At 30.3% G+C, this 22,968-nt stretch overlaps 2 protein-coding genes across 2 annotated transcripts in view; one reads left to right on the top strand and one right to left on the bottom strand.

Moving 5' to 3' along the window:
* The window catches only part of lute (BTB/POZ domain containing protein 3 lute), a 21,110-nt gene extending 3,779 nt beyond the window's left edge, over window positions 1-17,331 (top strand). Inside the window, exons 2-7 of the mRNA XM_018456397.1 lie at window positions 2,616-2,900; window positions 2,978-3,125; window positions 11,761-11,977; window positions 15,673-15,859; window positions 15,986-16,164; window positions 16,423-17,331. Of these exons, the coding sequence (XP_018311899.1) occupies window positions 2,616-2,900; window positions 2,978-3,125; window positions 11,761-11,977; window positions 15,673-15,859; window positions 15,986-16,164; window positions 16,423-16,887 (1,481 nt within the window). The 3' untranslated portion in view covers window positions 16,888-17,331. The remainder of the gene's footprint in view (window positions 1-2,615; window positions 2,901-2,977; window positions 3,126-11,760; window positions 11,978-15,672; window positions 15,860-15,985; window positions 16,165-16,422) is intronic.
* The window catches only part of Brf (Brf RNA polymerase III subunit), a 74,301-nt gene that overhangs the window by 24,857 nt on the left and 26,476 nt on the right, over window positions 1-22,968 (bottom strand). The gene's annotated exons all lie outside the window — the stretch shown is intronic.

Here is a 22,968-nt window from a genome sequence, read left to right as displayed (position 1 = left end):
CACGCACGCACACGCGCACGCACACACACAGACACACATTGTGTACATGTACGCGCGCGGTGTGCAGGGTATTTCAGACTCAATGCACTATCTTCTAATGGCAGATTCCTAAAGTCATTTACACACATCTACCTACTTTACGTATTGTTCATGTCGTGCATATTCCTATAGTGTCGCGAAAAAGTGCTACCTACTATCTGACATCCGTATAATCGAGAATACGTGAATTAATAAAAAAACAATAAGAATTCTTATTTTTAAATCGTACATGTGAGAACACAACTAATAAGAATTAGAAATTAAATGCCTATCACGATCGAACCTGGATCTTTAATGCTTAAATAATTCAATGTGTGAATTTTATAGGTATATATATATATATACTATATATATATAATATATATATATATACTATATATATATACATGCATATATACCACATTGTAGTCGTTCGAATTGCGCGCCGAAATTTTCCGGATTTATAAATGCAATTAAACTATAATAATATTACAAATTAAATTGGCAAGCAATTTTTATTAATTTGATTCTCAATCAAATGCTCAATCAAATGCTCAATCAAAGGCTCGTAACATATTCCTGTAAGACTTGTAAGAATTTTTGAGTATCTTATATCTTTATATAATATTTTTACAGACAGCTTCTTACTAGCCATAAAATTTACAAGAAATCGTAAATATTTATGAATAATCGTACGTCTTACGATACGTACGCATAAAATTAGAATAGTCATAAGTTTTTGTGTGTGTGTAAGTTTTACGAGAACACGTTACGAGTCTTACAATTCTGTTTAGAATTGACCCATTAATAAGAAAAATTAAATGAAAATCAAGCAAAATTACGCTCAATTATTATAACAAGAAAATTAAAATAATGATATTCTTCTGGACATTCTAAACAATGTATACTGACGGTAAATAATATGATTAGTGTATTGTCAAATCAAAGATAACAGATATTGTTTTGAATTTTACAGTTTTTATTTAATTCGTGGAAAAAGAGAGATGTGTTTCAAATGTGTGCTCAGAATATCCTAAAAATATCATATAAAAATATTGAACTTAAGATCTTATCTAATCAGACCTAATTTACGTCTCCATTACACACGCGCACACAAAATTATCTTTGATGAATTTAATACTATTATATATTTTCAACATAATTTTGAATGATTTAAATTTTGTAGTGGATTTTTAAATTTGGTACAATGGATCACAAAAAGTTATAAGATATATGTTAATAATAAAATAAAATATAGCGTTTCCAAAAATAAATAAATTAAGTAATTAAACAAAGTCTTAAAACCGCAAATATGAATATGCAGCTGAATAACGAAAGCCTTATCGGTTTGAGCTGGATCTTAACATTTGAGTCATATCTTCGAAGTGAATTTGTATACATATCCAGTTTTGCCAATTGTGTGCCGAAATTATTTTCAGTCTTGAAACATAATCACAAGCCAAACTAGTGTAATATCACAAGTTAAATTGATAAGCAATTTTAATAATACTCATGCTAAATTATTGATAGGATTTAAGATGCTTATTAACATTAAATATTGTTAAAATTGCTTGTCAGTTTAATTTGTAATATTATTACTCTAGTTCAGTTTATGATTACGTTTCAAGACTGAAAATAATTTTGACGCGCAGTTTGCAAAACTGGATATATTTGCAAAACTGGATAAATTCACAATGAAAATATTATTTAAGCACTAAGACCTGAATGAATCGAGCAATTAAATCTATCGAGATTCTGCGAAGTATTTACTACAAATTGTTGACAGAAAGATTTAGATTTGATATGGAATCTCGTTATATATAATGCTGTTGTATAAAATGCTAGTAGTAATATAGTCAACTTTGTCAGGAAAATATGATAGCAAATTTATGATAAAAATCATGTAGACTATAGAGTTGCTATACAGTTAATGCAGACTGGCACCAGAAATAGAATAGCATCTACATTTAGCAAATTCTGCACAATTTTTGCCGCTATTCTGGTGTAAGAAAATGTAAAGGAAATAGGCACAACAGAGAAGCGTCAGGGCTGTGTGGCTCAATGGCAGGACGGAAGTCTACCATTTCGAAGCAGACCAGGCCTCGGTTCGAATCTCGGAGCGCGTTGATATTTTTCTCGTGTTGTCACTTATTTCTTACAGTTGTTAGATCAGCAATTCTGTGACTAATTAAGAATTAGCTCCGTCAACAAAGCACAAGCTTGATGCAAATACAGTTGATGAAAATTTGTTAGCAATTTTGGATTGAATTTGTTGTCAAACATACTGCAAATTTGTTTATTGAAAATATAATATGCTTATTTTTAGAAAAATCTAAACAAACTTCACTTCAATTTCCGTCAATATTATTTAACATTTTACATGTTAATTAAAGATCTGAATACAGATTCAAATTACTGTATTATTTATTGCAAATCTTATGATTATTTCGAGCTTTGAGCTCATTACATAGCTATCTGTCTTTTAGCTAGTGATATAGAAAGCGACTTCAAAACTTTAGTGCCTGATATTTAAAAAATTTTTATGTTTAATGTATTTGATTTATCTGACATAATAAAAAGTTTTTTTTTAATTCTAGCGGAATCTCCAAGTAATACATCAGATTCACCATCATCGGTGAGTCCACTCTCTTCATCTATTGTATTACAACGCGAAGGAACTACAGTCAATCAGCCATTGAGTGCGCCTGCATCACCTTTGTCTTCCTTATCATCACCCGTGACTCAATTAAATTTACCATCACCCGGAGATTGCACCCAAGATCCTAATTGGCAAGCAACAAAACCAACAGTCCGAGAACGAAACGCGGCCATGTTTAATAATCATCTCATGGCCGATATTATATTTATCGTTGGCAGTCCAGGTACTTGTTTAAATTACCTTATGCTTTTTCTCAATTACGACTATCCCAAAATATTATATCGCATATTAATATCATAGGTCACACACAAACAATACCAGCACATAAATATGTTCTTGCTACTGGCAGTTCTGTATTTTATGCTATGTTTTACGGAGGGTTACCTGAAAATAAAAGGGATATAGAAGTGCCTGATGTTGAACCAGCAGCTTTTCTTGCGTTATTGAGGTAAAACACAAGAACCCTAAAATAATTTAGAAGCACTTCTTGTCCAAAGTTATTGATGTTATACCGAAAAAGTTGTTTGATCCTTAAATCTTCTAAAGAACTCAAATGGTTTTCTCCGGCTCACACTACGCTATTTGTTATTATAAAATATAATGTATACATGTGTAAGAAAGTAGTAAATAAGTATACAGAGTGGACCATTTTTTAATCAATCCACTATCTGAAAATATCTTAAAATATCTCCTTAATAACAAAAATGTTTCAGACAAAGTTATTCAGTTATTAGGGGAAAAGAAGATGGTGATTTTGATTAGCCTTAAGAAAAAGTTCTTAAGGTCAGGTCAAGGTCATCATCTAAAATTTTAAACTTCCATTTTTTATTTCATATCATATAAGACAGATGCGCGCGCTATTTAACTTTTAATATCATATAGGGTGTTCTTGGGTTAAATGGCCAAACTTTAAATATGAATTTAAAACTTCAAAACAAACAAAATTTTCCTTTGCAAGTATTCTCGCAAATGCTTCGTTCAAGAGATATTGACTTTTGAAATTACAAAACTGTAGGAATGAATAATTGTGTGAAAAACATTTCTTGTTTTTATTTTGAAGCTCGAAGTTCATTAATAGGCTTTCGTTTGTAAAGCTCGTGCTATAACTTGTAGTTCATAGCTATTAGTTCGTTGAATGCTTTTGTGGAACAAATTTACAATCATGTCTTGTACGTATTCTAATTATGAATATACCGATACGGTATATTTATATGGATTTTGTGATGGAAGTGTTAACGCTGCTCGCCGTAAATACTCCGCGTGATTTCTGAACAGAAGATTACCAAATAAGTCAAGGCTTTAATATTTTAACGACTGAAGGAAACTGGATTATTTAATATGATTCTCTGGACTGATAAAGTTTTTGCATCACTGCAAAATAAAAGAAGAACAGCCATCACATTGCAACATTTCGACCAAAAACCTTCAACAAATACCCGAAAATTTGTGTTAGGAATTTCATCCACAGTCACATGGAAGACACTTTCAGTCGATGGACACCATTCATACCACCTTCAATATGAATATTTATTACCGGCTGATATGCCATGCAGGAAAACATTTTTTGCAATTGGTTTTTAAATAAAACAGGTAATGATCCACAATTTTCACATTTTGTGGACAGATGAGGATATGAGGACAGACAGACATATTTACCAGGCAAAGTATTTTTTTTAAAATAGTCATGTTTGGTCACATGAGAATCCTCGAGCAATCCATGAACAACATTTCCATCACAATTTTCAATGTAATGTATGGGAATAATGAGCAATATTTTAATTGGACCCTATTTTTCTACCAGCTCGCTTGAATGCAAATGGATTTCTCGCATTTTTATAATAATGAATTTTATGATCTTTTGGAAAAAATTTCTTTGAATATGAGAGTGAACGCCTGGTTTCAATTGGATGGCTGTCCTGTTCATCATCATGGCAGAGGTCCTCGACAGTAGTTTAATATTCATTTTGCTAGAAGATGGATCGATCGTGCTGGCCTCTGGATTTGTGGCTTGGCCTCCGCGTTCACCGAATTTAATTAGATTTTTTGTATGGGATACTCTGAAGCACAAAAAGTATATGGAGTGAGTCTGCTAATGACCTTCAATCATTAAAACGAAGAATCGTGCAAAGAAATTACAGACGTACAATATCAATCAGCCACTCGGTCTCTCATTGATAGTTGCAATGCTTGTCTCCGGGCTGGAGGCCATCATTTTGAATAAAACATTTAATAACTAAATTTTGATTATTGTAAAGCAATAAAAAAGAGGATAGACCTTATTTCGACATTATTCATTCCTGTACAGTTCTGTAACTTCAGAAGTCAATATCTCTTAAAAATTGTTTTAAGGTCTTAAATTCATATTTAAAGTTTGGCCATTTAATTTAGGAATACCCTGTATACTTTCTGTGTAAGTACCCTGTATACTTACACAGAAAGTATACATATATACAAGTTTACAAGTATACAGATCAATCACAAAAATCTAACCTTTGTGAGCTGTCAAAACATCTTATGTTGACAGTCACTCTCGCAACACGAAGTGAGCCGAGCGAGAAAAAACCAACCATTATCACGGAAAAATCGCAATTAGCGTTTTTCACTGGCAGAGCTGGTGCGCACTCAGTGCACTTTAAAGCCGTTGTACACAAATCGACGTACACAAATCAACGTACACAAATCGACGAAAGATGTACGTTTAATAAAAATATAGAAATAAATTAAACTGTAAAATCCTCAATACATTTTATTGTGGTATTTGATAAAATATACATTAGGTATTTTATTAATTGAGATATCTCACTTTCACATTCAGTTTAGATTAGTGTACAACAGCTTTAATGTGCACTGAGTGCGTACCAATTCTACTAGTGAAAAACGTTATAAATTTCCATCTCTTACATGCCTTTTTTATATATCAAATTCATTCATTCATGTAACTAACTTCACAAAAAGATTTTTTCAAAATACTATAATAAAGTTTTTTTTTTTTATTAAGTACTTTCAATGTTATAATGCTTGAAAATTAAAAGATCAACGTTTAGTCAATGCACTATCTTAAAGCAATTAAGTTAGACAAACAGAAGATGATAACTTTCACATGCTATCTTCAGTTCAGATCGAGGTTATCTTGAATTTTTAAAAATACATTTTCCATTCTAATTCTACTTTTAACACTATCCAGGAATAATGGCGTGGACATAATAGCTTTCTGTTCTCTTTAGGATACTTTATTAACATGAGTTCCCGTTGCCTCTTACGATGAGGTATAATAAAAAATGTATTTGAAATAAGATAGAATAAAAAGTTCAAGGTAAGCTGAGCTTGAATTCAGCATATCAAAATCAATCAAGATCATCATCCTTTCTTCATTGCTTTAAGGAGATCCTAAAATCGTCTGTTTTATCGATTCAATAGGACTCACACACATACGATTTATGTGTCATTGATACATCATTACATATGCTATGCAGGTAGCTCAAACATCGCCGCTCGATAATCACTTTTTGAAATTCTGGGAATATCGACAAAAGCCGAAAATGAATAATATTCCAAGTTTTTTATAATTTATTAAAAAAGAATCAAATCGGAAGGGTTGTGCAATAGGTGTTCAATAATAAAAACGAAACAATATCCTGAGTTACAATTTTATCGATTTTCTGGACGTTTATGGGAAGAAGAGAGAAGAAAAAGTAGACTGTATTCAACTAAATAATATTTTCAAAAAACGATACAAAAGTAAATGGACAAATGAGAATCACGATCGGTTCATGTTGTGTAATTACCTGTATATGTTAAAAAAGCATTTATTTCAAACGTTTTAATATCTCTCCGCCATCATCAATGAATTCAATTGAGAGGTTTCAAGATGTTCTCAACTCCAGTTTGGAAGAAAGCAGAATACATCATTATCAAATAAGTTTGTGTCACTTGTTTAAATTTTCTATAAATGACATTCTATTAATGTTATATATTAACAATAAAAATGACACACTCTAACTCACTAGCCAGAGTAAAGAAATCCTGACATGAACCGCAGATTCAAGAAATTACATAATTAATGCATAATCTTAAAACTCTCGTTAAAGGAATTATAGTGTTATCGTTATGAAATTCAATACAATGACATACAAAGACAAAGGTTAATCATGTATGATTCGAGGGGGATCATTTTCCCCATCTTTTTTAACTATACCTTTTATAACGTTTCCGAAATTAGTCTGTTCTCTAAAAAATATTCCGTATTCTAGTACCTTAATATCGCTCCAATTAAAAACGTAATTATAATTCCTCCTATGTGTGTGTTCGTAATTACCGAATCGGTATTGGTGTTTCTATTAATATGATTCTTGTGCTCTGAAATTCTTTACTAGTATTTAATTTCTATTCAGTCTGTTAACGTAGAAGGCATCACAATCTTTATAAAATATTTTATAAACAACGTTCTTTTTCATACAATCCGGAAGATAGTATATCAGTGTGCTCCTCACCCTGATGAAGTGAACGACAAATAGAGGTGTGCGAATCAAGCATTTGCAAGATCGAATCAAATCGAATCGAATCTGTGACACGTTTGAAAACGAATCGAATCGAATCTGAAATCTTTACGCCAAATCGAATCGAATCGAATTCGAATCAAATTTTCACACACTGACAGCTAAAAAAAACTTAAAAACTGAAAAATATTCATTTTGAATGTACAAGTATATCAAAAAGTTGATAATGTGACATAAATGTATTAAAAACAATACTTTTTGATAATACCTGCACGTTGAAAGTGATTTATTTTCTCGTTTATTTAAAAAGATCTGGACCGTCATCGAAAATACTTCATTATTTTTAAAATTAGTTTTTATGAGTCTGTTTCTAGTACATAAAGAGTCACATTATAACTCTAGGGCTCTGATTTTATTCCATTTTTCGAAGATACGTGAAACGTTTATCCGTCTATATTCACTTTTAGAAAAATGTTGACTTGTAATAAACGTTTACACGTATAATTAGCATATCCGTTTATTAGAAACGTTTTTCCGAATACACGTGTTTTAAGTCAGGCATCTGCACTGAGAGAAATGTTTTGTGCGTATAACAATTCAACCATCCATTTTGTTGATATGTGACTAACAAAAACTTTCTTACTTTTTCATTTAAAAATTATATTGTCCAAAATTTTTGTTATTTTAACCAAATTTGTTGTTATAATCAAAATTTGGTTGTAAATTTTGGTTAGGGCAATGCAATTTTTAAATGAAAAAGTAAGAAAGTTTTTGTTAATCACACATCAACAAAATGAATAGTTATACGTACAAAATATTTCTTTCAATGTGTCGAAACTTAATTTAAAGCTAATTATTGCGCTAAATTTATACTTTTATTTCAGTGTTATTGGCTTAAACAAAATGAATAGCATTTTCTTCACACCGCGCGCGCATGCACGAAGATATGCGCTGATACAAGATTGGTCGCAGGAGATATATAAGGGAGAGAGAGGGAGGGAGGAGAGGGGGAAGGGAGAGAGAGAGAGAGAGAGAGTCAGTCGCGCATAAATAAAGCATATAAAACAGACGAGTGATTTGAAATCGAGTCATCGATGACTTAAATTTTCGAACTTATTCGGTTTCGAATTTCTCAGATTCTAAAACGAATCCACTGATTCGATTCGATTCAAAATAATTTGCACACCTATAACAAGGTTCACGAAACGTTGGCATTAGTAATGGATAAAAACACGGCGATAATCCGCAAACCTTCTGGTATCTTTGAAAATATCCTACACTTTTTTAAATTAAATTATTTTAAATAATAAAACAATTACAATATAGATCATCAGAAAAATTTAATATTTTATTTGTAAATTAAATGAAATAACAAAGATATCTCCTGTACAATAAAAACCTGATTTTTAGTATTTTTACATAGGTATTTTCATATTTTGATATTTATATTATACAAAAAAAAAATAAAATTTAAAATGTAAGTAATCTTGTACTTCTCTTTATGTTGGCCATGTCGGCACGCTCTTTAAAAATTATACATAAATAAAATATTATTCTTTTTTATCGCTCATTAGACGTATGTAAAACAAGAATAACATGTCGCAATAGCACTGATAGCGTTCTCTAAATACAGACCCAACTCACGTTCATCTTTGGGCATTACGAACGTCGCACCCATCACACGATCATTGAGCTTTTTCCAAACTAATTCTCTGTAATAATGTTTAAAATTTTATAGAAAACGATATTGGCATTAAAGAGATAAAAAAACTTTAACTTAAAAAGTTAAAGTTGAAAAGTAACAAAATTAAATTAAAAATTAATTCATTTAAAATTAACTAAATTAAGTTAAAAGTTATTAACTTTATATATACAATATATATATTTAACTTTTAACTTATTAACTATAGTTACTACCCAACCCTAAATTTTCGTAATGAATTTTCATATTGAATTAAGTGTCTAAGTCCAATTCTGAAAACTCGACGTTGATTGTTCATGTGAAATAGTCTGTGGACTACAATAAGTACAGATTGCAAAGCTTTTATATCATGCAAATGTCATGATGTTGATAACTAGTGTTCGACTGAAATTTCGGTTTCGGTTAGTTTCAATTAGGTTTCGATAAAAAATTAGGGTTTCAGTTTAATTTCGGTTTCGGTAGAAATTAAGATAAAATTTCAGTAAGTGAACCGAAACTGTACAAATTGCAACGCGCCAATGAGAGGTTCAAAAAACATCATCAATATGTTATCATCGGCCGATTGGCGCTAATTACTGCAAATTGCGCTGGTGCTCTCTCTTCCTTCTTTATCCTTTTTTACTTGCCAAGTCGCCACAAGTCTAGTGCTTGAAATTCCTTATAATTTAAGGAATAATAAGATATTAATCAAATCTTATTTTTAAAAGAATACATAAATTTCATATATTTTGATATTTTTCAATGACTTTAAAAATCATATGGTTTCTATAAAATTTATCCAAAAATTTTGATTTCGGTTTCGGTTTCGGTCGAAACTAAAAAAGTGATTTTGATTAGACTCTATAGTTTTTGTAAATCTTATCCAAAAATTTCGGTTTCGGCCGAAATTGAATAAAAACCAAATATTCGTTTTCGACCGGAGGTAAAAAAAGTGGTTTCGGTCAGACTTTCTACCTCGATAATTCTAGACGCCATTGAACTAAGAAATGGTAAAAATCTCAATTTCAAAAATTTTGTTTGTCCTCGATATAAACTCCATAAACCGTATTAATGCGTATATACAGGGTGTCCAGCCCCACTCTTCCAATCTCCCACAGGAAGGTAGATGGGATCAAAATAAACATATGTAAAAGTCCTGTACCGTTTAGCGATATCCGTAATAATAATCGAGATATTAAAGTTTGAAATTGTACTAATGAGAGCGCGCTTATAGAAAGAATAGAAACGGCTCCGGTCGCTCGAGATTTAGCCCGGCCCAGTTTGACAAACGATGGATGCGACGGCAGGAGAGGCAAGAGGGGAAGCGTGCCGTTGCTTAACGCTCGGCATCGCCGCTCACACGTCTCACCGCACCGCACCAAAGGACTCGCGCGATGGCTGTTACGCACATTCGCGATTTCATTACATATGTAATAATAACGATAAAAATTAATTAGATTTTCCGTAGATTTCCATAGGTTTCATCGCTTTCTCTCTTTCGACATTTTTATTCATCGAAGTTTATTATGGTTTGTATTTGTCCTATTTATTTTATTACATATGTTATTATTACATATGTAATGAAATCGCGAATGTGCGTAGCAGCCATCGCGCCGTTGCTTAGCGCTCGGCATCGCCACTCACACGTCTCACCGCACCGCACCAAAGGACTCGCGCGATGGCTGCTACGCACATTCGCGATTTCATTACATATGTAATAATAAATAGGACAAATACAAATCATAATAAACTTCGATGAATAAAAATGTCGAAAGAGAGAAAGCGATGAAACCTATGGAAATCTACGGAAAATCTAATTAATTTTTATAGTTATTATTACATATGTATATTTTAAATTTGGAAAGATTTTCAAATCTGTAAAAAAGGAAGGAAGAAATTGCGGCACAAAAATTATTGCATTTAGTGGATAAAATAGACGATTATGGGATCTCCTTAAAATAATAAGTTGACTAAACGTTAACTTTCAGGTCTCACATAAAATACTTATGTGAAAAATATTTTATTAGTGTTTTGAATTAACAACATGAATATGAAATAAAAAATAGGAGTTTAAATTAAAGAAATTTTAGGTGCCCTTGATTTGACCCTGAGAATATCTTTTTAAGGCCAATTAAGATCACCAACTTTTTTACTCCTAATAATTGAACAACTTTTGTCTGAAACATTTTTGTCTCAAACTTAAGAATTTTGAAATATTTTAGTGGAGTGATTAAAATAAACTATCCTGTATATAAAAGAAGAATTAAACCAAAATAAACAATTTTTATTATCAGAAGAAAATTATATGATATTTATTATGATGATTCATGATTATACAGGGTGTCCCGCGAGACTTTTGCCAAGCACTTTTTATAGATAGAGCAGATTAAACTGAGTCGAAGTCTTCTACTATTGCCATTTCCGCAATGGTTAATGAGATATTAATTACTAAAAATTGCCAAATATTGGTCTTCAATAATTTTTTATTCAAATGCTATCAACTTTATAGAAAAACAGCAAGAGACAAAAATTGCTTATTTTCTTCTCATAGAGCTTTAAGAATTTTTTCAGAATTTTTGATCAACTTTTTAGTACTGCATTTTCTTATTGGCAACTATTTTTACCAACATGAGAAAATATGGTATTAAAAAATTCTTTTGTATTAAAAAAAGTTGATAGTACCTATTTGAGTAAAAAATTATTGAAGACCAATATGCGGCAATTTTAGTAATTAATATCTCGTTAAATATCTCATGATGAAAATTGCAAAATGGTACAGGACTTTTTGACTTAATTTAATTCGCTCTATCTACAAAAAAGCGCTTGGCAAATACGATATTCATTATTCATTCTTTCTGAAAATAGATTATAGTTTATATGATCATAATATTTGTTCTTTTTTTTAGATATATGTATTGTGACGAAGTGCAACTAGAAGCAGATACAGTTTTGGCGACATTATACGTCGCGAAAAAATATATAGTTCCACACCTGGCACGGGCGTGTGTTAATTATTTAGAGACGAGTCTTACAGCAAAAAACGCATGTTTACTTCTGAGTCAATCTCGCCTATTTGAAGAACCTAATCTCATGCAACGTTGCTGGGAGGTGATTGATGCACAAGTAAGTCAAATGCAACGGACGCTAAGAACCATTACTTTGAGTGACAAGAACTTGGACAGAACGCTTGAAGATGACTCAAGTCCTTCCAGTGACTCAGTCAATCATATTTCAAGTTTACATTCTTGTGTTTATGACAATAAATTTGACAGTTTGCGATATCGACGTACCTGTAAAAGCAGTGGCGTATTGAACGATGACAATTGCGAAAGTTTCAAAGGCAGATTATCGATACCGCACTGTTTGAGTCTTTCGGAAAACGATTGCTGTACGAACATTCTCGCAGATGATAATTTGTCTCTTTCGCTTTTTCGAACACGAAGTGAACCTTATTTTCCGGATAATAAGTTAGATCAGATTGAAGTCACACAAAATATCATGTATCAGGATAATTTAATAGATGAATACGAGCGCGGTAAAATCAATCATAACGATATCTCTAATACAGCAACAAATATTAATGAAATAATCAGTTAAATAAAAAAATATAATTTTTATATACAATTGTATTGAATCTCTTAATCGCATGATTGCATACTTATAGAATAATATTATTTGTTTTATCCTTTTTATAACCCGATTTATATTAAAATGTTATTTGCCCTAAACACTCCAAATGGGGGATTTTCAGTTAATATTTATGTTCAATTAAAGAATATTTTGTAGAAAGTGCACGACTAATGAAATTTCTGCACGTTTTAAAAATATATCAAGTGTAGTTTCTGTAAAAAAGTGACTGGAATTGGAAACTTATATTTTCCGTATAAAAATGAACGTGATGTACATATGAAACAGTATAATAAGGTCAATATTCATATTTAAGAATACAATTATAAAGTTTAAATGGCAATTTTCTCATTTTATCATAACTATTTTTTAAAAATATGTCTGCTTCTTATTGATGAAATAATATTTCATTCAGGTTTTAAATCGCCGTCAAACTTTCTTTTGTATTACTTTCAAATACAATATAGAAAAATCTGTAATTTTTATAATTTTTTCAATTTGTTACAAAATACGTGTAATACATCCCTACGCTTTTTTCAAATAAAAATAGTCGGCAAAATTTCTTTAAAAAGTAATATTTTTATAAATATACCGCAAGTATTTAAAATATTACACACATTATATATATATTTATATATTATATGTATATCATCTCCATAACTAGTCACTGAATATGTGACAATAGTTCTAATAAATTTTTACTATTCTTTAAAGATTTTCTTTATTTATAATGTTTTAATATAAATGTCAAATGAGTCCATACATATATTTAATTATAGCATATGCTAATATTTTTGTTTCAAAAACTGCAGATTTTTGGACTCTGTTATTTATTAGTACTTTTTGTCAAGAATAATTTCGTACAGATCTTTGTATTAAGTGTAATAATTAAATAAAACGAAAAATTTCAATAAAATTGGTCGTTTTTCAATAATGGAAATGTTACATTTTGTGACGAATTTTGCAACAATTCCTTTCATATAGCATATATAATAATAACATATATAATAAAATATAACATATATAAACATATACAATATGAAAATATTTTATAATTCTAAGATATAAAATATTTATATATTTATAACTGATATAAAATACTTATATATACTTTAATAATTCTTTATTGCTACGTAATTAATTTTTATAATTATTTCATGAATTGTATTAGTTATCTTCATAAAAATATTTCAGTCTAATATATTGATTATTAATATTGATAATATATTGACTTATATTCATAATTTTTGTATTAATATTATATCATTAGTATTTATTAATGGTATTAATTATAAGCTCTATTATAAACATTAATACGAACGAATTAAATAAGAATATAAATATGATACTGTTGAGACTCAGGTTTGAAACTATAAAATGTAGTTTATTAGAATCGGGTAGATATACAATTCAAGAACTGGAGCAAAATCGACACGTTTATATTCTATAACGCATGAACAGAAAGTAAAGAACGGGGGAAATAAACAGTGTCATGGCAATAAGAAACAGTTAAAAAAAATAACGTGTAAAAATAAAAGAAACGTGTTTAGTACGAATTCTATTACGTAATCTTGTGATATGCGCGCGCGCGCGAGATACGCAAGACTTAAACGTTATTCTTCTACTGTTCTAATAGATATTTTTATTTTTCTATCAATAGTAGTCAAGAGAGAAAAATTTTAGTTATCAAGTTACTTTATATTATATTGTACAAAAATTATGTTAAAGAAACAGATCTGCATACTTACGTATGTTTACACATCTCTAATTATTTTGCATATAAAATATATGCATATTAAGATATAATTATGTATATTAAGATAGAAATATCGAAAAATCAATAGTTTATTTTATACTTTATACGAAATATTTTATACTTTATTCTGGCACATTTTAACATGAAATCAGTGGTTAAACATGTGGTAAACTATTCATTTTTTGGTAATTATGTGTAAAAAATGAATCAATTAATATAATGAAAATATACAATTGATTTATAAAAAAAATATGTAATTGTATATTGTAAATTGTATATCTTTTTTGAAAACTATATATGTTCGTCACACATTAATTGATTCATCTCGTTATTTTATAAATGTATTAAGGTACAGTTAGCAAAAAATGAATTATAAGATATTTTATATTTCATATCACAAAATGTGTCAAAATAAAGAATCAATATCTTATAAACTTTTGATTTTTCGATATCTCTACCTTAGTATTTATATATGCAGAATAATTAGACAAATTATATTACACAAAAAAATCATATAATTCCATTTTAAAAAATGACGGTGACCTTCGTAGGACTTTCAAAAATTGATTTATTCGAACATTGATTTTATCATTACTGTCCATCTCAAATTATATTTTGTTTGAAACATTTTTTATCAAAATCACTTCCCTTCTATTTAAAGCAGGTAGTCTCAGATATCCTGTACATATTACTTACACCTGCTGTCTTACTTCAAAACCGTAATACAACCAAAAATTAAGTTTCTTAGAAAAGACGAAAAACTATTTTTGAGGTTTATAAAAATTTGATTAATCAAATGATATCGACAAAAAGAATACATTCTTAACATGATGAAATATCATTTTTATCATTTTCGTTTTACAACTTTTTAAAGAATTGCCTCCTTTAAGTATAAAGGCCCGTCTAGAATACAGTAGTAAGCTTGGTTTAATTTAAGAAGTAAGAGTAAGAAATAAAATTAATTTATTTCGCATATACATCTACACCTACTCTTACACCTACTTTTGTATTGTAGACGGGCCTATAGGCGTAAGCGAAATAAATTAATTTTATTTCTTACTCTTACTTCTTAAACCAAGCTTACTACGTGTATTGTAGACGGGCTTTAATGATTTTAACGACCTTTTCTTTAACCGTCTAGAATTGTGATAATTTCGACAATTTTTATGAAGTTAAGTTAGTGCATGCGTGCGGCGTGCGTGCGTGTATGGAATTTTAATATATGGAATATTACTTAAACAAATAAACACAAGTTTTATTACAAACAATTCATAAATTATACCTTTCTAGAAAAAACAAATTTTGAATCATAACGTTTACATTATAATCATCGGAACAATAAAATTATTATTAAATAACTAATTAATTATACAAAATATTAAGTAACAATGATATATGAGATTGAACTTCAACATTAAGTAAAATCTATTGACAGGCAGAAATGGCACTAAGATCTGATGGTTTTGTGGATATTGATATTCATACACTCGAATCTGTTTTATCTCGAGAGACATTAAATTGCAAAGAAATTCATATATGGGATGCTGCTTTACGATGGGCTTCTGCGGAATGCATACGGCAAGATCTTGAACCTATTCCCGCCAATCAAAGGCAATTATTAGGTAAGATAATTGCAAATGTTTTTTTCTTTTCAAAATAAATGTTAAGTCACTCTATACATGCGTATATGTTTGTGCGCGCGCGTGTGTGTATGTGTGTATATGTGTGTACATATTTTCCATTTTTAGGATCTGCCTTATATTTAATTAGACTTCCTGCTATGAATCTTGAAGAGTTTGCAAACAGTGCAGCCCAGACAGGAATCCTAACACATCAAGAAACAATTGACTTATTTTTGTACTTTACGGCCAGTAACAAACCACAACTTTGTTTTGCTACCAAGCCACGTCAAGGGCTGAAAACTCAGGTAAGTAAAAACCACAAATTATATGAAAATTTTAAAGCCTCAACTGTATTATATTTATGTCATTTTATTATTGAAAAGACAAGACTTTGTGAAGAATTTTCAAATAAATATCTATAGTATTTGTACTTATAGATAATTATCTCTCCGGATAATTATCGGATAGTATCAAATAGCTATTTGATAGTATCTATCAATATCTTAGCAATAAATATCATACTAGCTATAATTTTAGATAATTTAAAAAATTGTTATTTGCAGGTTTGCCATAGATTTCAATCCTGTGCATATAGGTCAAATCAATGGCGATACAGAGGTCGTTGTGACTCAATTCAGTTCAGTGTTGATAAGAGAATATTTGTGATAGGTTTTGGGCTATATGGAAGCTCGTCTGGTGCTTCCGATTATAATGTTAAAATAGAACTTAAGAGACTTGGAAATGTTTTGGCAGAGAATAACACTAAATTCTTCTCTGATGGTTCGAGTAACACATTTCATGTATATTTTGAAAATCCGATACAAATCGAGCCAGAATGTTCATACACAGCAAGTGCAATATTAGACGGTGGAGAACTGAGCTTTTTCGGTCAAGAAGGTATGTCGGAAGCAACAGTTGGCAGTGTGAATTTTCAATTTCAGTGTAGTTCTGAAAGTACTAATGGTACCGGTGTCCAAGGAGGACAAATCCCTGAATTAATTTTCTATGGGCCACCATCTGATGATTGACGGAAAATTGCAACAGAGCTGACGGTTTAATTATTGATTTACACCAAAAAAATATTTAGACAACATTCATTGGAAATATAGTCTGCAGATAAAGCTTTGAAATATAAAGAAGAAATGTATTTCACAAGTGTTCAGATTTAACGCTCTGAATATACAAATTTCAAAGTAAAGAATAGTTCTAAAATACTCAATATTCGGGAATATATCCAAATTCCAAATAAAAATGCTTTTTGGGAAATTCTGAAAAATAATACTAAAGCCTAGTTTTTCATTTTCTGTTTAATTTGTGGTTAGACTTAACCTGATGTTTTATACAATGGACTTGGACTTCATCTATAATGTCACGGATGAAGCCTATTGAATGAAATGTCATACTAAGTTTAATCATAAGTTAATCAAATAATGAAAAATTGGGTCTTAAAGGAATAAATGGAACTATATTACATCTAATATTTTCAAATACGTATCTAACCTATTATTGATTCTATTATACATATTTACAGAAAACTATTTTTTCTATTGTAGATACAATTAATTTATAATGAGAATGTTTCAGTGAAATTATCATTTCTAAGATAAAAATATTTATTAAACTTTGTCTCCCGGCTGTTAATTAATTAATGGGATATAAGTATTAATTAAAAATATGTATTTATTTAAATTTTTAGAATACGCTCTAAATTACTATTCTACACACGCGCGCGCGCGCGCGCGCGCGCACACACACACACACACACACACACACACACACACACACACACCGGGTTTAAAATAAAATTATAAATTTTTATCTCGGAAACAGAGCATTTTACAGGAAAACATTTTATATAAAAGTTTTGTGACTTCGAAGGAGACGTGAGATAAATTAACCTTGAATGGTAAGGTTGACCTTGGTTGTCAAGGTCAGAGTAAGAGTACATAGAATTTTTTGAATGAGACTAACCGTTTTTCTTTGAAATACTAAAATATTTTTTCAGTAAGTACTTTTCGAGTTATACTTGAAAGTTACAGTACCGTCGGCATGAGAGAGAGGGGAGAGAGAGGGGAGGAAGGGAGGGGGAGGGGAGAGAGAAATTCTCTAATTCTTGATTTTACGTAAAAATGAAAACAAAAGAAATAATTTCCAATGGTCTTAATCTTAACAAATGTTATCCAGGTCATGATTCTGAACAACATTCAAGAGGTTTTAGTCGTCCGTCGAACACCTTGGGTGATATTCTCTCTCTCTCTCTCTCTCTCCTTCCCTTCCTCTCCTCACCCCCCTCTCTCCCCTCTCTCTCATGCCGACGGTACTGTAACTTTCAGAATTAGAGAAATTCTCTAATAGCCTTGATTTTGACAATGTATTGATCTTAAAATGTTATCAAGGTTTTAATATTTGTCATGTCCCTGAACAACATTCAAGAAATTTTAACCGTCGGTCGAACACCTTAGATAATGCTCTCTCTTAGCCGGCGGTATATCTATAACTTTCAAGCTGTATAACTCGAAAAGTACTTAATGAAAAAATATTTTATTATAGTGTTTTGAAAAACTCGAAATAAGCTGCAAGAATACGTGGTCTGTTTTCTGTTCCTGCACTAGAATTCTCTTTCTTGCTTTTGATAAATATCAGACATATACCTATCTCACTTTAAGTTCTAAAAGTGTACACTAGTTCAGCAACAGAAAATAGGCCTATGCAATAAAAAATGAAGGTTTCGTTAAAGAAATTCTTTGTGACCCTGCTCTGATCTTGACAACACCATTCAAGGTCAAATCATCTCATATTTACTTCAAAGTCACAAAACTTTTGTATGAAACGTTTTTCTCTAAAGTGCTTTGTTTCCGAGATAAAAATGTGTAACGCTTTATTTTGAACACTCAATATATATAATCAATTATATGTATAACTATTATTACTGATTAATTTCATAAAGAATATGACCGAATGAAACATATTAAAAATTTGTATCAAATCCAAAGACGATATCAAATTTTGACACACACACACACACACACACACACCACGCACACACACCCACACACACACCCACACACACACACACCACACACACACACACACACACACACACACACACACACACACACACACACACACCCACACACACACCACCCACACAATACTATCGCGATTTGCTCAGAAATCATATTTTCGTAAAAGACAGGTAATATGTACAGTACATTATGCAATTTGAAAGTAACAATTATTATAATATACATTTAAATTAATTTCTTGTTATTTAAAAATTTTTTACCACCTTTTGATGTTTTAATATTTCTCATTAATGTTATAATACATATAAATTGTATTTAGTTATGAGATTTTTTTAAATATCTTACTACATTATTACTACTAATGTCTATTTCATTCACAAACTTATGTAAATAATTTTGGAAAAGCGTATATCTATTTTTTTGCATATCTAATAAATGCATTTTACTCAATTTACGCAATAAATTTAATTATCTTGTATCAAATAAAAGAAATTGATTATTTAAAAACTGTAAATATCTAGAATAATAGAATATAAAGAAAATAGATCTGTCAGCATAATAACGCTTTGGTTAAATATTTAATTGATATTACTCTTAATATGTACAAGATATAAAAATCATGTATAAAAATATAAATGCTTCGCTATATATATATATATTGCACATATAATTAAAGTTATAAGTATTGTTAAATGATGTTATGAAAACATTCAGATGTAATCAATGCATTTAATTTGGTATCCTAAAAAGTTTAGCGATTTTTTAAGAAACCTCAAATATGTATATTATTTCTATTAATATATTATTAATATATTATTTTATTGTTATAGCTCTTTTATTTTCCTGCTTTGAGTTTACTTTACTTATCAATATATGCACCACCAAAATACGGTAAAACCGTTACTTCAAAAGAAGACATTAAAATATGTTAAATCTGAAAGATTTGTTAAACATATTAAAAGCATTAGTTCAATAACTGTTTTATGAAAGACTAAATTACAATTTATATCGTTTCCATCTCCTCTACATATAAAACTGAATCTATTGAGTGTATTAAATATTATATTATAAATAATGCTATAAATAATATAATTATACCTTTTTTGTTAACTGCTGGATCATATGCTTATTTAAACAGAAGCATTATTAATATTAAATATGCACAATATTTATGTATGTAGCTTTGGTCAAAAATATTAGACATTTTGCTTAATATTTTTACCTTATTAACTATTATTTAACGTTTTAACTTAAAAATTGATTTATAATATTTGCCATAAATTATTTTCTTTGTTTCAAGAACCCTGCAAACTTATGTATAATGCCAGTAACCAATAAGTAACAATGCAGACAAAAGAATTCCAGATGAAAAAAATATAAATGTCTAATATTTTTTGCCAAAGCTGTACACTATATGTATACGAGGGCAAGTCAATAAGTTCTTAGAAAATCTGTCAGAGGGCACTCGCAGTGTCATGTCACATTACTTTTTGACAAGTAGCATCTTTCAGCTGATTATTGTCAAATTTTGAGCGGAATTCATCGCGTGGTTTCATTTCTGTAGACGATTAAAGCGAACAACCTTTGTATTTTTTGCAAAATGGAAAAAACGAGTTTCGTGCAACGATCAAACATCTACATATGAAAGGTTTAACGCCGAAAAAAATCAAAGCCGAGTTGGATAATGTTCATAGCACATCTGCATCAGCATTTGCGACTGTATACAATTGGGTGAATGAATTTAAACGTGGTCGTACATCCACATGTGATGCGCCTCGTTCGGGACGTCCAATTGAGGCTGCTATGTCAGAAATCATCGATAAAGTCCACGATATTGTTTTGACTGATCGACGAGTGAAAGTGCGCCAGCTTGTTGAGGCCACAGGCATATCACATGACACAGTGATTTCAATTTTGCACGAACAATTGGGTATGAAAAAGCTGTCGGTAAGATGGGCCGCGTTTGCTCACTGTGGACCATAAGCGCGACCGTGTGACGATTTCAAAACAATGTTTGGAGATGTTTCAACGTAATCCAGATGAATTTCTGCGTCAATTCATTACTGTGGACGAAACACGGATCCATTACTTCACACTCGAGACGAAGGAACAGTCAAAACAATGGACTTCACCGGGTGAACCAGTTCCGAAGAAGGCGAAGACCGTGAAGTCGGCTGGAAAAGATGGCTACAGTTTTTTGAGATGCACGCGGTATAATTCATATCGATTACCTTCCGTCGAAGCAAACGATCAATGATTATTACTACGCAGCCTTAGTGACAACATTTTAAAGAAAAAACGTCCCCATCTGGCGAAGAAGAAAGTGCTCTTCCATCAAGACAATGTACAGGTTCACACGTGCCCGGCACCGATGGCCAAATTCAACGAATTCCGCTACGAATTGCTTCCCCATCCAGCATATTCGCCAGATTTAGCCCCCTGCGACTATTTCCTGTTTCCAAACCTGAAGAAATGATTCGGAGGAAAGAGATTCACCACCAGAGAGCAGTTCATCGCCGAAACAGAGACTTATTTTGAAGGGTTGGACAAATCATATTATTCAGATGGCTTGAAAAAGTTGAAGAATCGTTGGATCAAGTTGAAAGGAGACTATATTGAGAAGTAAAAATGAATCGATAAAAAAAAACGTGTTTTATTATGTTTTGCTAAAAACTTATTGACTTGCCCTCGTAGTTATCTATCACCATCATATATTTTATTCATTAATTTCCAGATGAGTAAATGTATAATATTTTCTGGTTGACAAATTAAACTTAAAAACATTATTTGTAAAAAATATCTATAAAGCACATCTCCAAACATCTTTCCACGCTTCTCACAGCCAAAATACGTATAAAGATGGGTTGTCTTCGCGCGGACACATACTTTTGCAAATCTTTATTATTATTCCCATTAATTATTGTAAAAATCGGATAATACATGATTTTTCTACTACAGTTTAGTCCACTCTATCTGCACACGAATGCTGTATCAATAATCATCGAACATCCAACAGTATGTCTGGAGACACGGTAGTGTCTCAGTGCTAAAACATAGCGCGAGATACTGCCGTGTAATATACCATGCCAAATTAAATAAATAATAAATATTAACTCTAATGATATGTAGTACAAAAAAATTTGATATGAACATCTGTGGCGCCAAGTTAAATTCTATCAAATTAAGAAATTAAAACCCAAGTGGTACCTTCTTTATCAAGTTATTTCGATTTGGTATCAATATAACTGTGGTGCCAAGTTAAATTTCACAAATCAACAACTGACGCCAAGTTAAATTCCATACTAAATTAAATAAATAATAAATATTAACTGTAATGATATGTATCATTTATATGAAAGATTTGATATTAACAACTGTGGTGCCAAGTTAAATTCTATTATCAATCTAAAAAGTAAAACCCAAGTGATACTATTTTTATTAATATTTACTTAATCTAAGTGTACTATCTTTAATTTTTATACAATGAAAACTAAGTACATATATGTATATCTTTGCATTCTTATTGAAGAATTTTTCTATTCCAATACAAATAATTTAAATTCCTCTTAAATAAAATTATTATATAATTTTATTCAATTCATTCAAAGACATTTTCTCTTCCAACTAAAATAGAGATTATTTAATTCTCCTTCAAAACGTTATCACAAAATTGCGTTATCTTGCTCAATTCAAGTGTTACCACAAAAAATTATTAAAGAATTAACCGTATGTAAGTATTAACCGTAAAATGAAAAAATTTAATTTAAATATAAAAATTTTTCATGTAAAAATACTTGGCGCTGCTAGATCGAGTAAGTAATTTAAAAGTAATAATAAAAGTAATAAATTTAATCTGAACTTTACATTAAATAAGAATAAAGTTTACTATTTATTTCTCTTTCATAACGTATGTCTTACAATTCTAAATTTATTTATCTTACAAGAGAAGTTTCACAACTGTCCGGAACCGATTTGATTCTCCATGAAATATATTGTAAAACGCGAAAATCTAAGAGAGACACGTATTTTTTTATACGTGCGCTAACTCATGTTTAAGGGGTGAAACACCCCTTTGAAAAAAAA

This window comes from Mycetomoellerius zeteki, unplaced genomic scaffold (assembly GCF_001594055.1).
Source record: "Mycetomoellerius zeteki isolate Tzet28-1 unplaced genomic scaffold, Tzet1.0 scaffold579, whole genome shotgun sequence".
Taxonomy (NCBI): domain Eukaryota; kingdom Metazoa; phylum Arthropoda; class Insecta; order Hymenoptera; family Formicidae; genus Mycetomoellerius; species Mycetomoellerius zeteki.
This window is presented reverse-complemented; position numbering and strand designations above follow the sequence as displayed.